The sequence below is a fragment of the Cavia porcellus genome, unplaced genomic scaffold (assembly GCF_034190915.1).
Source record: "Cavia porcellus strain 051 isolate PalLab524CR breed Dunkin Hartley unplaced genomic scaffold, mCavPor4.1 scaffold_7, whole genome shotgun sequence".
Taxonomy (NCBI): Eukaryota; Metazoa; Chordata; class Mammalia; order Rodentia; family Caviidae; genus Cavia; species Cavia porcellus.
Genome location: NW_026947490.1, coordinates 36,177,717 through 36,194,371, shown reverse-complemented (window position 1 = coordinate 36,194,371; position 16,655 = coordinate 36,177,717). Strand labels below are relative to the sequence as shown.

Genomic DNA, 16,655 nt, shown 5'->3' with positions numbered 1-16,655 from the left:
CCCACGCACCCTCTCTCCTCCGCCTCCTCCTCCTCTCCTCCTCCCCCCCGCCACCTCGTCCTTTCTCTTCGGCACGCTGACATCACCATCCGGGGACTCCGGGCCCTTCCCCAAAGTTAACCCTTTCAGAGGGGGAGGGGGAGGGGGCACCAGGAGCGGGGCCCAGGAGGGGCGGTGCTAGGAACTGGAGGGGTGGAGAGATGCTAGGAAGACGCTGGGAGGATGCGGGAGAGGTGGTGGAGGATGGTGGGGAGCAGGGCAAGAGAGGGATGCAGGAGGAGGAAGGGAGGGTGCAGGGAAGACGGGTGCAGGAGGAGGGAGGGATGCAGGGGGAAGGAAGGGTGTAGGGAAGAGAGGAGGGAGGGTGCAGGGCAAGGAGGGGTGCAGGGAGAGGGAGAGGGCAGAACACAGGGCAGGCTGGAGCCTACTGATGGGCAGAGGTGATGGAGGGGCACTGCACCATGGAGTCCAGTTCCTCAGGCTCAGGGCTGCATGGCTGTATGAGAGACATCAAGTGTGTGTCATGAGCTTGGGAAAAGAGCAAAGTCCAAGACTCAAAAGTAGGGGTTTCTACTGAGTGTGTGCAATTTTTTGCACCATCACTAAGTCAGATTGCCAGTTCAGTCCCTGCTCTTCAGAAGCCACATGGGTTAGTAAAGAGTAGGGGTTCCTCGGTTAGATTTCTTGGATTCTCACTCAGTGCTCTCTGTTAACTGCCCTATAGTTAAAAAGTTAGTTTTCCCAAGCTCCAGTTTCATCAGAAAAAAGTGTATAATACTCTGTACCTTACATAGTACATAGTGTGTGCGCGTGCATGTGTGTATACAAACACACACATACATTTTCTCTTTCTCTTACTTATAATGGTAGCTTACTGTATACCGTCTTATGTTCTATAGTTTGGAATCTAACGCTACATCTTGGAGAGCTTTCCAAGTTCCCTCTTTCTTTTTAATGTCTGCCTATTTTTTCTCTTTGTTTTCTTTCTTTTTGGTCTTTTTGTGACAGTATCTCACTAAGCAGTGCAGGCTGGCCTTGAGCTTACTTTGTAGCCCAGGCTGGTCTCAAACTCACAGTGATCCTCTTACCTCAGCGTCCCCAGTGCTGGGATTACAGGCGTGCACCACCATGCCCAGTTGTCTGCCTATTTTTCCATTGTGTAGCTAGAGATACTGTACTATGTAGTACTAGCCACTTATAGGTATGTATTTACATCATTTTCAATCTTTTACTATTACAAGGATTATATTTTTAATTTATATATAATTCCACAGATGTGTAGATATAATTATATGATAAATTTCCAGAAGTGAAATTACCAGGCTAAAAGTAATATGTTTTTAATATCTTAATAAATTTCTAAATAATTTAAGCCAGGTGCATGCCTGTAATCCCAGCACTTGGGAGGCTGAGGCAGGAGGATTGCTATGAATTTGAGACCATCCTGGGCTACAAAGGGAGCTTAACCACAGGCCAGTCTGAACCACATAGTGAGACTCTGTCTCAAAAAGACCAAAAAAAAAAAAAAAAAATCTAATTAATTTGAGCAATATGAAAGACAATAGGATACAGAAAGGGAGACTGTGGAATGGGATGCAGATCTGGCAGTCACAGCCGGGCAGAGATGGGAGCAGAAGAACATGGCACAGCAGGAGAGAGATGCTGAGAGGGACAGAGGCAGTGCAGTGCAGTGGAGGTAGGCTGGAAGGGGGGGGTACAATCTTGCTGAGGACTTAGAGGAAAACTGGGGGCATGTTGTCCAGGTGGAGGCAAAGAAGGGAAGATTTTGGACTTGCTGGCCCAGATTCACCTCTTTGTCCACATCCCCCAAGCTCACCCACTCTGGGCTCCTCGGGCAAGGTTTGTGTCCCCGTCAGCACCAGGGCCCAGGGGTGTGGGAGTCTCTTGCACACACCTCCAGGGTTCCCCGAGAGCCAGTCTATTCCTCTACACCCTTATGTGCTCAGTGCTTCTGAACAGGCCCTGAAATCTTTGTGCAGGCGCTGGTATAATCCACGGGTCCCCAAGGGTTCACATGTGCTGAGCCATGGGTAACCCTTGGGCCCCCACTAGATTCGCACATAGGTTGTAGGTACAAGCTCCTCTCTGCCAGGGCCCAAAGGTGGTCGGCACCTCTGTAATCCCTAGCCCCTGTGGAGCGTACCCCATGAGCCTTGGCTTCTTGATCTGTCCACGTCTATCCAACCACACTCATCACAGGACTCTGTTTATTGGCAATGTCAGGAATTGAACCCAGGGCATTGCACATGATAGGTAAGTGTTCTATCACTAAGCCACTTTTGTTTTTTCTTGCTGAATTGCCCAGGCTGGCCTCAAACTTATGACCCTCCTGCCTCAGCCTCTCAAGTGCCTGGGATTGCAGACATGAGCTACCATGCCTGGCTTGTGTGATTATTAATGGAACTGCCTTTTGCTCTGAATGTCTCACTGCAGATGAGAAGTTTTACAGTCACACTTTTTACAAGTCATTGTAAAGTTGACAGCTTTTTTTGGTTTCTATCAAGGATGAACTCACAATCTTGTGTTTGCCAGGCAGCCTCTGTGCCACTGAGCTATATCCCCAGCCCTGGTTGATGGCTTTTCCAAGGTACATGGGTGAGTTCATCAAGGCCACCAGTGTATTATTTATGTATTCACATATAAGAAATGTATCATACAATGGCACATTGTATCACACAATGAGAAACATAATTACATAGATTGTAGCAGATGCCCATGTTCTAATTTCCCAGATTTTGTTAACTTGATTACAGGCCCTGAGATGGGAGACCAGCCTGATTTCCGGGTAGGCCCAAGTCTTTTAAGACCCTTTCAAGAGGCTCAGAGGGATCAGAGTCACAGTCCCGGGCAGGGATATAGCTCAGCGGCACAAATGCCTGCCTGGCAAGTGCAAGGTCCTTAGTTCAATTCCCGGCACCAAAAAAACCAAAAACAAACAGTCACAGTGACAGACGGAGGTGAGGAGATGAAGCAGAGGTCAGCGATGTGGCTGCAAGCTGAGGAATCAGAGTGGCTTGTGACAGCTGTAAAAGGCAGAGAAAACCCTGATGGCGAGGTGTTGCCCAGGGACAACTACTTAGGACTTCTTTCTCCAGCACGGCAAGATAATAAATGTGTGTTGTTGTAAGCTGCGGCGTTTTGGTAGTTCCTTAACAGCAGCAACAGGAAATGAATGGCAGCGTTCCCACTGCCCCCCCCCCTTTCCACAGCACCCCGGTCCCGGGCCCACCCTGTGCAAGCCGTGACCTGCACAGCCAGGGCCACGCGGTGCTCCGTGCCTCCTTGACGGCCCTATCCCCTCCACATTCAGAACTGCTTTTCTCCGTCTACCTGGGGTATCCCAGCAGTCTTGGACTTGTGGTGCTCTGAGCCCCGACTCAGGCTCTGCTCTTCCTGGCTTCGGCCTCCAAAATCGCCCCCTCTCCGCCCGGAGCCAAGGAAGAATACATAGGAAACGACTCCACTATAGCGCCATATAACGAATGGTGAAACTGAGGCCGGGAGCGAGGTGGAGCTGGGCCTAAAACAGCATAGGTCAGCCGTTGAGTGAGGCGTCAGGGCTCCACATAAAGTAGAAGTCAAGGTAGATACTACGAAGACGCGCCCAATCTGCTAGAAAGCAGGAACTAGCCAGACCTGAAGCACCAAAGGGGGTGTGGCCTGGGAGGGGCGCGGCTTCTTGGAAGGCGGGACTTAACTGGGAGAGGTCGAAAGGCCTAGAACAGGGGCGGAGACTAGAAGGTGTGAATGGGCTCTCCGCGGGGGCAGGGGGTGGAGCCTGCAAGAAGAACAGGGAGGCTGGGCTCGCTAAGGTGAGCAAACCCAGCCGGAGGGGCGGGACCTAGACCAGGACTTTGAGTGTGAGGGGCGGGGCAAATGGAGGTGGGGCCTGCGTGGGAGTGCGGGCTACCGCCGGAAAGAAGGTTTTAAAAGGGGACTGCTGCTTCAGCGTAATTACCATGCGAAGTTGGGGGAGGAGTGAGTCAGGGACTTCCGGGAGAGGTTGTACGCATTTCCGGTCAAGATGGCGACGCCCAGCGCAGTCAGGTGCTAGAGATCCTGTTTCTAGGTGGGAAGGCATCTCGGAGCCCCGGAAGGTGAGATCAGCCTCTTTGAGGCGCTCCTCTTCGGAGAGGAGGCAGCGGACTTGTTGTTAAGGAGATAGAAGGGCGGATTTATTTCAAAGGAGGCGGGGCAGTCGGGTTGCTAAGAAACGGAGACGCACTCTGTGGGGATGGGGAGAGGGCTTATTGCCAGGGAAAGTGGGTGGAGCCTGTTCCTAGGGCGGAAGATGGATCTATGGCTTTGGAGAAGAGTCCTGTTGGTACAGGGGAAAGAATGAGGGCTGTGTTTAAGAGGGGGTGCGGGAAGAATACTTTGGGGTCATGGCGGGTACAGAGCTTCCTTAAAACGCCACCTTCTCAGCAGAGCCCCAGGAGCTGACCCATCAGGACGCCACAGCTGCCTCAGCGTTGACCACCTTCCCCTGTCTACCCCTCAACACGTTCTTCCCTTCACAACCTATCCATGGCAGACAAAGGCTCGGGGGGGAGTCGCCTCCCCCTGGCGCTGCCCCCAGCCTCCCAGGGTTGCTCCTCGGGAGGCAGCAGCGGCTCCTCGGCCGAGAACTCTGGCAACCCCCGGCCCCCACGCAACCTGCAAGGCCTGCTGCAGATGGCCATCACGGCAGGCTCGGTGGAGCCAGACCCCCCTCCAGAACCTATGAGTGAGGAGGTAAATAAAGTATGGAGATCAAGAAGCAGGGCTGAGGGGCTTGGGGACAGAGCTGTCTTGGAAAGTGTGGCTTGAGACTGGGGCCTGGTGGGCGGAGCCCAGATGTGGAGGGGGGCTAGGCTGTATTTGTGCTGGATGGGAGCTCATTAAAGACTAAAGGTCAAGTCTCAGGTGTCTAAGGGTACAGATTCCTGGATCCTAGCACTATTCTGGAAGGCAGAAGAGTCTTGTGGTTTAAAAAAATAAAGTAAAAAAAGCTCTCCATAGCTGGATTCAGCAATATCAGCAGTGTGACCTTGGTGTTTTAATTCATCAGAACCACAAATTCTTCATTCATCTGCAAAAGGATCAGGATAAGAATAGTGATGGCAGTATTTCATGGGGTGCTTCTGAGGTTCTAGTTCAGCAGGGCTGCACACGTAGGGTACACATATCTGTTTGACTTTAGGCTTTGCCAATTGCTGACTCTGATCTTGCTTTGGGCAGGAGCACAACTTTTCCGTGCCTGTTTTTTTATCTGTGAACAATGAGCCCTTTTGAAGGCTGATAGCAAACTTTATTATATAGAGTTTTGTGGTGGTGGTATTAGGGATCGAACCCAACAAGACTCCTACCACTGAGCTCCACTTTCCCTTTTTGTTTTATCTGTTGAGACAAGGTCTCCCCAGTAGCTGGAATACAGGTGCATACCACCACTTCCAGTTCCCCACATATGTATTTCTTTACTCACATGTCCCTCAAACACCATGAAGTCCTGCAGCCCACCTCAGTTGTCCCTGTCCTCCACTCTGGCTAACCTGTTCTTGTCCCTGTCATCTGCTCTCATTCCAGTACGGGAGCTCTCACCACACTGGGCTCGACTGGCTCAGGGCAGAGGTCCTAGTACCTAGAAGATGCTGAATAACAAAGGTGATCTGGAGATATTTTTTGGTGGAAAGAAGAGTGAGCCCTCACATCGGCTGTCATCATCATCACTGTGATTGTTTTTGTTTTGAGACGGGTCAAGTGTGGTTCAGATGGGCCTTGAACTCATTCTGTAGCCTAGGCTGGCCTCAAACTCTCTGTGACCCTCTTGCCTCGGCCTCCTGAGTGCTGGGATGATAGGTGTGCCTTACCATGCTATAGCTGTCATTTATTATTCATTAATGAATTATTGTTGCCTACCTTCTTTCCCACCCTCATCCCCAGAGGCGGCAGTGGCTGCAGGAAGCCATGTCGGCTGCCTTCCGGGGCCAGCGGGAGGAGGTGGAGCAGATGAAGAGCTGCCTCCGGGTGCTGTCCCAGCCCACACCTGCTGCGGCCGGGGAGACCGAATTGGCTGCTGACCAGCAGGAGCGAGAGGGGGCCCTGGAACTGCTGGCTGACCTGTGTGAGAACATGGACAATGCCGCAGGTATTCCCTGGTCCCGTCCCCTCTGTTCTCTTAAGGACATTTCCAGCCCTCCCAGCCTCCAACCTGTCCCATGTTGCCACCAGAACCAAGGCCCTTGAACCCATGATGATCCCTGTGGTCTACCCCTTCCCAGTGAGCCTTGGCTGATCATTTCCCCCTTAGGCCACCGGCATTCTATGCCATTCCCTGGTGTATGAAGGCAGAGGTGGCCAGGGAGGGTCTCCTGAGGGGCAAGGAGTGGCACTTGATTAGAGACCTGGGGTGGAGGTGGAGTTGTGAGATCCTCTCAAGAGCACACTTTGCCGCATCAGGAAGGGGCAGCATGGGGTCTCAAGGTGAAACAAATGGCAGGAAGGCCCTGGCAGCCCAGAGGAGCTTCCCAGGGATATAAAATGACAGAGAGCTCTGGAGACCACACTGTACAGAGGGACCCATGGGACCCCACTTCTACTGGGAGAGCAGGGGTCACTTCTGTGGTGCCCAGTCTGGACCAAGCTGCTGCTTCTCGTCCCCGGTTGCCTCCTGTTTCTGTGGGCAGTGAGGCTGAGATGTCAGGGCCTTGAGTATTTCCCCCTGCACAGCTCCAGAGGTGGGGCCGAGCATGCTCAGAGCCCGGGTTCCCTGGGGACTGGGTGCCCTCAGACTCTTCCAGTCCAGTTCTCCGCAGATTTCAGTTTTAGTTTACTTTTGCAGTATTGGAGAGTGAACCAGGCCTTTGCACAGAGCTCCTTCCACATGTCTTTCTACTTTTTATTCTCAGACAGGGTCTCTTATTTTTATTTTATTTTGTCTTTTTGAGACAGGGTCTCTCTATGCAGTTCAGGGTGGCCTTGAGCTCACTTTGTAGCCCAGGCTGGTCTTGAACTCACAACGATCCTCCTGCCTCAGCCTCCCAAATGCTGGGATTACAGGCGTGTGCTAGCACCCCAGGTTTATCATTTTTCTTAGCACAGTGCTGGTGAATATGGGGTTCGGGGACATGAGTCACCCCAGCTATGGTTTATTGAGGTAACCCTCCTGGAACATCGAGCTAACTGTTCCCGAGTGGACAGCCCTGTGGTATTTGGTTTATTCCCCCTATTTCTGTTTTTTTTTTTTTTGTCTTTTTCCTTTTTATCGGTACGGGGGATCGAACTCACGACTGCCTGCTAACAAGGCAGGCACTTATGCCGCTGAGCTAAGTCCCCAGCCCCTTTTATTCCCCCTATTGCACAGCCATTGCCTCTCATCTATGCCCAGAGCTCTGCTACCCTCCATGGGACCCTGTGCCCACTACCCCTTCTCCCCTCTACTCTTGGGGGCCTGGACATTAGGACAACAGCGGTCAGGGGGGTTGCAGCGGGGCAAAGCACAGCCCTGACCTCACCCCTCTCCCCATACATGCCTGGTGCAGATTTCTGCCAACTGTCCGGCATGCACCTGCTGGTGGGGCGCTACCTGGAGGCAGGCGCCTCGGGGCTGCGGTGGCGTGCGGCCCAGCTCATCGGCACGTGCAGTCAGAACGTGGCAGCCATCCAGGAGCAGGTGCTGGGCCTCGGCGCCCTGCGCAAGCTGCTTCGGCTCCTGGACCGCGACTCCTGCGACACAGTGCGCGTCAAGGCACTCTTTGCCATCTCCTGTGAGTGTCCCTGGGCCCGGGAGGGCTAGGCCAAGGGTGTCCCTACATTGGGTCCTGCCCTCATTCAGCCCTACATTTCTTGAGGGGCTCTGCGCCGGGCACTGGGTGTGGGGAGCTGGGAGTGAGGTGGGACAGTATGTCAGATGCTGCTGTGGTCTTGCCTCAGCACCCTGCCTATTGTTTCCCAAGACAGGGTCTCACTTTGTACTTCAGGCTGGCCTTGAACTCCTAGATAGCCCAAACTGGCTGAGAACTCATGGCAAGCCTCCTGCCTCAGCCTCCTGAGTGCTGGGATGATAGGCGTGCTCCACCATGCCTAACTTCTGGCTCTGTCCCTCTTAGGGCCAATTCCTTCTCAGCCTGGGACAGTCTAGGTCCTGTGAGATGCTGAGCTGTCCCTGGCCTCCACTCACTGTGGACCCTGTTGCACTGTCAGGATGACCAGAGATCACACATCAAAGCCCCTTGGTTGGAGCCGCCAGGGTTCTGTATGAATGTGCTTCTCCAACAGGCCTGGGGGAGGGTGACCGTTTTCATCATCTGCCTCTGGAGATGGAGCTAGGATAGAGACCTGGGTTGGTTGGGGCTGTATGGTGGCCTTCCCCCAACCCCCGTGCAGCCAGGAGCCAGTGTCCCTGAGTGCCTGTCCTGTCCTCACACGCACACTGAGGTCGGGACCATTATGTCCCCTCCACACAGTGGGTGCCAGGCTGGGAAGCTCCACCAGGACGCATAGAGTGGTGCCCTGAGCAACTTTTTCCCTCTTTTTTTTTTTTTTTTTTTTTTTGTCTTTTTGAGACAGGGTCTCTCTATGCAGTTCAGGCTGGCCTTGAGCTCACTTTGTAGCCCAGGCTGGTCTCAAACTCTTAGTGATCCTCCTGCCTGAGCCACCCGAGTGCTGAGATTACAGGCATGAGCCACCATGCCCAGCTCCCCTCTTCTTCTGAGAGCTGGTCCCACTGTGTAGCCAGGCCAGCCTTGAATTTGTGGCAGTCTTCCTGCCTCAGCCTTTCCAGTGCTGTGATTTGGAACAGCTGCTTTGAGATGAAATTCGCAAGCCCCAGACTCAGCCTTACAGCTTAGTACCTCTTAGTCCACTTCCAGAGCTTCTCCTTGGTCCCCACATGGGCCCTTGTACGCAGGAACCAGCCTCCTTACCTTGCCCTGCCTGGTCCCCTCGGCCCCAGTTTGTGCTACTCTCGGATGTGCCAGTCCTGGATGTGCCAGTCCTAGATGTTCCGTGTGAACGGTGGGGCCCTCGTGGCGTCCGGATTTCCTCACAGGGCTCAGACTCATCCTTGTGTAGCACATGTCGGGACCTCGTCCCTTTTAATGGCTGTGCAGCCTTGCACTGTGTGGACACCACACATTCTATTTATCATCCTTCCCCCTGTGACTGGACACCTTGGTTCTTGCAGCACTTGCTGCTCTGTGCAGGCTGGGAACTGCGTGCAGGGTGAGGTGGAGGCTTCCGTTTCCCTGGCCCTGTGACATGGTGACACCCCTTCCTCTGCTCCAAGCCTAATCCTGTGCCCACTCTCCAATGGCCTTTCCTTGTCAGGTGGGGTACAGAAGCCTGGGAGGGGCCAGGAAGGAGTTAGGAGCAGCCTGAGGGAGGGTGGAGCAGTGCGCAGCACCACATGCACGGAGAGGGACTTGGGGCCCAGCTCTGCAGGAGCCAGAGCAGGGCGTGGATCCAGCAGTGTTTCCTTCTAGTAGCAACTTTTATGAAATAAATGCAGTGTAAGATGGTCACATTGCTCACAGGACAACAGGTACAAAAGAATGTGGAGACAGGTGGGAGGCCGGGCATGGGGCACACACCTGTGACCCCAGCACTTGGGAGGCTGAGGCAGGAAGATTATGGCGAGTTCTAGACCAGCTTGGGCTACAGAGTGAGTTCAAGGCCAGCCTGAACTGCATAGTGAGACTCTGTCTCAAAAAAGACCAAAACAAATAAACCCCCAAAACCAAAGAACACAAAGAATGCGGGGACAGTGACCCTGAGCCACTTGGCCCTTTTCTGAGAGGAACCAATCCATTACATTTCTGCCTGCCGAGATTTTACTAGATGTGGAGCCACAAATGTGTGAGGGGTGTGGGGTATGTGTGGCATGTATGGTGTGGCTCCTGGGTGGCAGTGTTGTGGACCTGGTGCATGTGTTTAGTGTGTGTGTGTGTGTGTGTGTGTGTGTACTATGGCGTGGTGTGCAAGATGGGGAGTGTGTATGGAGCATGGGTGTGTGTGGGGAGCGTGGGGTATTAGATGTGTGGTGTGCCAGCCACTCCCTTGGCAGTGAGATGCCACAGCTGCTCTTTGTGTGTGCCCCTGTGCCCTTCTGGGCTGAGCCATGGTGTGGCTGGGCTGTCCCCAGGGAGTCTGCACTTTGGGCAAGCTTGGGCTGAGCCCTGGCCCAGGGCTCTGATGTGCCTGCTCCCTGCCTGCAAGGCAGTGGCTCGATGCCCTGGCTGCTCTGCTGCTGAGTGGCTCTTTGTGTCCACAGAGAAGGGGATTCAGAAAGACTCGAAGAGGGGGTATGTGGGGGGCACATGCAAGGTCACTCTGGGGTGTAGGTGGCTGGGGCCAGGAGCGCCTAGGGAAGGATGCGGAGACACTGAAGCTCTGTTCACCTGACTCCAGGTATCTTGTGTTTTAGGATTTTCTAAAGACTTTTTTTAGAGCAGCAGTTTTAAGGTTCACAGCAAAATTGAGGAGTAGGTTTGGAGATTTAAGGAGATTAAGGATAGAAGTAACCCACTGGAATGAAGTGGTTTTTGTTTGCTGTTACGAGACAGGGTCTTGATGCATAGTCCAGGCTGGCCTCAAACTTGCAGCCCTCTGCATCCCAGGTAGGGATTACGGCCATATGTTCCAGTTGGAGAGCTTGCATGGATGCCCATGTAGCTCACAGTAGGGCTCATGCTTGCATGGCATAGTGTCTGGGACAGGTGTCTGGTGACACACGTCTGCCCGCCGAGATAGCAGCACACAGAGCTCCGCCTGGCCCTCACCCCTGATCCCTCCTCTGCCCACACTGCCTGACTCTGGAGCCTGTCGCATGCAACCTTGTCTGCTGTCCTAGTGATGCCATTTGAGGGCCCTCTCTGTGCCGTGTGACATGAGAGCTCAATTTTCCACACTGAATGAGCAAAACCTACTTAAAGGGAAGCATGGCCGAGGTGATGACTGTGACTCTGCCTTACTGGGGGGAGGTGGGCAGAGCTGACAATGATACCCTAGGAGAGAGGCGAGGTGGAGAGGAGTGAGCATCGTTCTGTTTGCAGACAGGGTCTCGCTGTGTAGCCGAGGCTGGGTCTCAAACTTGCTGGGATTCTCCTGCCTCAGCTTCCCAGGTGCTGGGATGACAGGTGTGCACCACCATGTCTGGTTTAATCTTTTTTCATCTTAAGGTGGGGTCTCCCTAAGTCTAAATTGCCCAGGCTGGGCTCAAACTTGTGATCCTCTTGCCTCAGCCTTCAGGGTGCTGAAATGACAGGCATGTACCACTATGCTAGGCTCTTTTACTTTTTTACAATAACATTTTTAGTTTAATATCTCTAAACTGTTACAATTTCAATGCATAATTAATATAAAATATTGATGAGATACCTTCTGTCTTTTGGTCCTGCGAAATCTTCAGGATCTGAGTTTTAGTTCACACTTAGAGCACATCTTCGCTCAGATGCAGGATTCTCAAGGGTCAGTGTAAAGTGTAATTGTACCAAACAACAAAGTTGTGTTTAGTGGGAAACACCTCACCCTTCTTCAGGGTTTTGTCTTTAGGGTTAAGTGAATCACACTGGAACAACATGCTTGCTGTGTGTCAGGTCCCAGTGGTACCCATCTGTCCTGGCAGCACAGCCAAAGCCTTCACAAAGGCCTTCTGGGATAAAGATCCTGCATGCCCCATAGCCTGGCTCTTGGCCTCAGTTTTCTCTTCTGTAAAATGGGTGGTAATGGCTTGAGTGACAGTGGACTTCCTCATCTGTAAGGTCACTAACCCCTGGGATAGTTGGGAGCATTAAAAGGCATAATGCTGGCTGGGGATATAGCTTAGCATTACAGGGCTTACCTAGCAAGTGTCAGTATTTGACAGTGACCTTGAGGGCGACATTGGTTGTGATGCTGATGCTGATGGTGGTGTACAGGACAACAGTGATGGTGGTTGTCATGATGCTGATAGTGATGATGATTGTGAGGATGGTGGCGCTGATGAAGGTGATGGTAGCGATGATTGTGGGATGGTGGAGGTGACAGTGATGGTGGAGACGATGGTTGTGGCCATGGTGATGGTAGACATGGTGGTACTTAGGATGATGGTAGTGACAGCAGTGATGGCAGTCCTGACCATGACCTCAAGGGCTGCCCCTCCCGCAGGCCTTGTGCGGGAGCAGGAGGCCGGGCTGCTGCAGTTCCTCCGCCTGGACGGCTTCTCGGTGCTGATGCGTGCCATGCAGCAGCAGGTGCAGAAGCTCAAGGTGAAGTCGGCGTTCCTGCTGCAGAACCTGCTGGTGGGCCACCCCGAGCACAAAGGTGGGGCGACCTCTGTGAGGGGCACAGGGTGCAGTGGGGCAGGCGAGTCCAGGGACGGGGAGGACTGCCCTCTGACCTGTGGCCCTCCCTAGGGACCCTGTGCTCCATGGGGATGGTCCAGCAGCTGGTGGCCCTGGTGCGAACTGAACACAGCCCCTTCCACGAGCACGTGCTTGGAGCCCTGTGCAGGTGTGTGGGGCCTCCCTGTGGGGCTGGGGAGAAGTCCAAGAACACAGGGGTCACAGGGCCTCGGTTCCTTACCTGTGCAGTTCATGTGGCCAGCCTAGGACCCCAGGAGAGGGAGGTCTATGCTCCCGCCACCATTATGATCACATTAGTGTTTCTAGAAAATAGTAGAGTAGCCCTCCATGCTGTGTACACCTGGCATCCCAGCACTTGGAAGGCTGAGGCAGGAGGATCACTATAACCTCAAGGCCAACCTGGGCTGAATAGTGAGACACTGTCAGAAAAAGAAGAGCAGAATGGAGCCATGGAGCAAGTGGGTCTGGAGGGTGACCCTGTGCTAGGCACTGCACCACATGCCTGTCCCCAGTCTCATCCTGATCCCTGGGGCCACGTGGGGCCGTCTGAGGTCCATGTTGCAGGTGGGGAAACTGAGGCCCAGTATAGGATGGCGACATGTTCGAGCTGCCATGGAGCTGCAGGGTGGGGCAGGGAACCTGGCCGGGGTCTGTGGCAGAGGGGTCCCTGAGGCAGCCCCTGTCCCCTGCAGCCTGGTGACAGACTTCCCCCAGGGCGTGCGTGAGTGCCGGGAGCCAGAGCTGGGCCTGGAGGAGCTGCTGCGTCACCGCTGCCAGCTGCTGCAGCAGCGTGAGGAGTACCAGGTGCGCAGGCGCAGGCTCCCACCTTTCGCTCTGGCGGGGTTGGTACAGGAGGGCAGCAGGGGGCAGGGGAAGATTTCATTCAGGTGCACTGAACTGATAGTAAATGGCAGTGATTTCATGGGTTAGGGAATGCATAGCAGGTGACAATAATGCATATCTAGTTAAGTGGATAGGTTTTAACTTTTCAGATAGGTAGATTGCAAGTGGGTCCCTCACAGTTACTTACAGATTCATGGTTGTTTATTTCAGCAGAGTGTCGTGGTGACCCATGTCTGTCATCCCAGTACTCTGAGAGGCTGAGGTGGGAGGATCCAAAGTTTATACCCAGCCTTGACAATTTAGGGACTTTAGTGAGACTCTGTCTCAAAAAATAAAAGGGAGCCAAGCGTGGTGGCAATTTCTGTAATCCCAGCAGTTGGGAGCCTGAGCAGGAGGATTGCTGTGAATTTGACCAGCCTGGGTTTCACAGTGAGTTCAAGGCCAACCTGAACCTTGGCTGTGAATAAAACAAAAAACAAACAGTGGATGGCTCAAAAGGGGGCCAGGCCGAGGCTGTAGCTCAATGGGAAGGCCCTGGGTCCAATACCTATGGGCTTGAAAAAAAGTGTGACAAAGAAAACAAGCTTTTCTGTTGGGCGCTACGGCATATATCTATAATTAGGGAGCCGAGGCAGTTGAATCACAAGTTTGAGCCCAAACTGGGCAACTCCATGAGATCCTGTCTCAAGACTAGTGGAAAGTGCTAGGCGTGCAGACCAGTGGTAGAGCCCTTGCCGTGTGCGAGCCGGTCCTGGGTTTAATCCCAGTGCCCAGTCCATCAGTGAGTCAGGCACCTAATGGAACATGTATCTGTGCAGAACACATTTCAAGAAGGGCCTGTGGGGGAAATTATGGGAAAGGTGAAAGCTAAAGCATTCAGGGCTTTTTTGTGAGCAGCTGCCAAGCTGTTTTCCAGAGGCTCCTCAGCCGCAGCAGGTTAACGTGCCCATCCTGTGTGACATCACAGGTGTATGCCACCATGCCCGGGGGGCCATGTTTTCCCCGTGCGCTCTTCCTTCCTGTCCTGTGCCCGCTTATTGTGTGTCTGTGTGTGTGTGTGTGGGTGGGTGGCTGGTGGTAGTTTTTAAATTTTTTTTATTGGTACCTGGGATCGAACTCACGACCGCTTGCTTGCAAGGCAGGTGCTTATGCCGCTGAGCTAAATCCTCAGCCCCTGGCGTTGGGTTTTTGAGGTGTGGTTTGCTCCTTTGCCCAGGCTCTCTTGACACCTGAGCACAGGTAATCCTCCTGCCCCACCCTCCTGACCAAACCACTAGCCCCGGCTGGGTTTTTTTCCCCCTCTAGCTTGTTTTTCGTTCATTTTGTCTCTGGAGCTTTCTCCATGGAAGTGTTTTCCGTGTAAGTCTGTCCTCTCCTGGCTTTAGGGTTTGTACCTGCGGAAGGAGTCTGGGGTTGGGAGTGATGAGAGGTGTATCTGGGAATGAGGAAGGGCCTTGGGTGCTGCCAGCACTCAGTGTGGGAGCCTCCAGTTCCCACAGAGCACTTGGCAACCGTGTGAAGGGGAAGCACCTGGGTCCCCACAGGGCTGGCGAGGCAGGCGGCGCTTGGGTGGGTGGGGGCTCTGCGCCTGTAGCTGGGACCTCGCTCAGGACACCCTTGCCTTACCCCAGGAGGAGCTAGAGTTCTGTGAGAAGCTGCTGCAGACCTGCTTCTCCAGTCCCACGGATGACAGCATGGATCGGTGAAGCCAGGTGGCCTCTTGCATTCTCTGTGAAACCCCAGGCCTCCTGCCTTCTTCTCTGCCTCCATGCCCTCTCCCAAGGGATCACAGGGCCTTGCTCGGGCCTGGGCCTGGGGCGCCCACCCATCTCCGGGCACCCCCCTGGAGGGGACCCTGAGGATGGTGCTGGTTCCTGGGATCCCCTCCTGTGCTCTCACTCATCCCCCAACCTGTGTCTTAACTGTTCTCCCAATAAAGGTGTTTCTCTTCTTCCCTCCACTGCTACCTTTGTCACCTCCTCCAGAGGGTGCCTTGGGGAGGGTGAGGCATAGATTTACAGAGGTAATAAAAGTGTTCTCTTTATCATCCGCAAAGCTGTTGTCTCTTCCATCTCCAGACTCTTGAGAATGTGGGGAGCATCTGTTCTTTTTGACTACACAGCATCCCTAGCTTCTCAAAGTTTGATTGGGGGAATCCTCAGGTAGAAGCCGTTTTCTTTCCCAGCATCCCTTGCAGTGGGGCACCCATGTGACTTCAGCTCTGCTAATCAGCCCAGGGGTAAGTCTGGCTGGGGCTGCTGATGGAGGCCGCTGTACTTTGGGTGTGTCTGGCCAGACCGGGAGCCCACGCACCTGTCTTCGAGAGGGGGTGGGCACAAGTTCTGGCTTGCGTGCCACTCATGGTTACCATTGTGTTCCAAGAGCAGGCTGATGGTTGGGTATGGGCTTGATTCTGATTGCAGAGTGTCAGTCCTACTCTGAAACCCTCTGAGACTTGGGGGGCCTGACACATCCCCTTAATAAACTTTTTTTTTTTTGAGATGGCCTTGAAGTGGAGGATCATTCCACTAAAGCCTTCTGAGTGCTGGAATTACCATGCCTGGCTCAGTTCCTTTTTTTTTCCCCCCAAATCAGGGTCTTGCTATGTAATCCAGGCTGTTAATCCAGGCTGTCCTTGAATTCCAGGCAATATTCCTGCCTCAGCCTCCTGAGTGCTGGGATGACAGATATGTGTCACCATGTTCTTTCCCCACACTTTTTTTTTTTTTTTTTTTTTTGGTACTAGGGATCAAACAACCTTGCACTTGCCAGGCAGGCACTTATGCCACTAAGCTAAACCCCCAGCCCCAATTCCTTCCCTTTTTAAAGGCAGTTTTGTCACTTGTAACCAAGAATTCTGATAGACCCAGGGTTTATTTTGTTTTGAACCCAGGGCCATTGCACTGAGTTACCGCGTTGGCCTTTTCGAGACAAGTCTTGCTAAGTCTTTAAGCTGCCTGCCATAGTCTTATCCAGAGTAAGCCGAACTCATTGGTTAATCTCTGGCCAAGTCCAATCTCTGAGATTCAGCCCTGGGCTGGTCCAAAGCTGTGCTTCTCTCTCTGTACCCTGGGCTCCACCAGGGGTCAGGCATATCTCTCTTCTGTGGGTTCCCAACTCCTAGACACCTGGCATTTTTCAGTCCCAGATTCAGGGCCCACTGAGAAGCAGCTGTAGGATCTAAGACTTGAGATCAAATGCACTTTTATGAAGGTTAGCACTGGCAAAGAATGGTTTCAGCCTTACTGAGCAGAAACGATCATTCAGTCACCTGGGAAAGGCAGAGAGTTCAGGAAAGAGAATTAGAATTTCCTTTTAGTGGAAATATGCAGTGTGGGAAGAGTCTTCTCATGCTGCACGTTTTTGTTTCTGAGACAAGGTCTCACTATGTAGTTCAGGCTGGTTTTGAACTACAAAGTTCATCACAGCACTTAGGAGGCTGAGGCAGTAATACTGTCTGGAGTTCAGGAG

The 16,655-nt window shown here is 53.1% G+C and overlaps 1 protein-coding gene and 1 long non-coding RNA gene across 7 annotated transcripts; one reads left to right on the top strand and one right to left on the bottom strand.

Moving 5' to 3' along the window:
• Nucleotides 1–1,324: 1,324 nt before the first annotated feature.
• On the bottom strand, nt 1,325–3,657 carry LOC134476923 (uncharacterized). The gene is made up of 2 exons (XR_010048755.1): nt 3,352–3,657; nt 1,325–3,044 (listed from the first exon to the last, which is right to left on the bottom strand). It is a non-coding gene; the product is annotated as an uncharacterized LOC134476923 (long non-coding RNA).
• An 80-nt stretch (nt 3,658–3,737) lies between these two features.
• On the top strand, nt 3,738–15,239 carry Hspbp1 (HSPA (Hsp70) binding protein 1). Of its 6 annotated transcripts, none has more exons than XM_005001707.4 (8): nt 3,738–3,833; nt 4,450–4,755; nt 5,944–6,148; nt 7,542–7,766; nt 12,145–12,300; nt 12,393–12,489; nt 13,034–13,145; nt 14,816–15,239. In XM_005001707.4, exons 2-8 carry the CDS (start codon nt 4,549–4,551, stop codon nt 14,888–14,890), a joined length of 1,077 nt encoding a protein of 358 aa, XP_005001764.1. In that variant the 5' UTR covers nt 3,738–3,833; nt 4,450–4,548; the 3' UTR covers nt 14,891–15,239. The 6 variants fall into 6 exon arrangements, with proteins under 6 accessions (XP_005001764.1, XP_063109383.1, XP_063109384.1 ...); XM_003465465.5 differs by lacking the exon at nt 3,738–3,833 and adding an exon at nt 3,931–4,118; XM_013147728.3 differs by lacking the exon at nt 3,738–3,833 and adding an exon at nt 3,940–4,118 and having other exon boundaries at nt 4,447–4,755.
• The last annotated feature ends 1,416 nt before the right edge of the window (nt 15,240–16,655 follow it).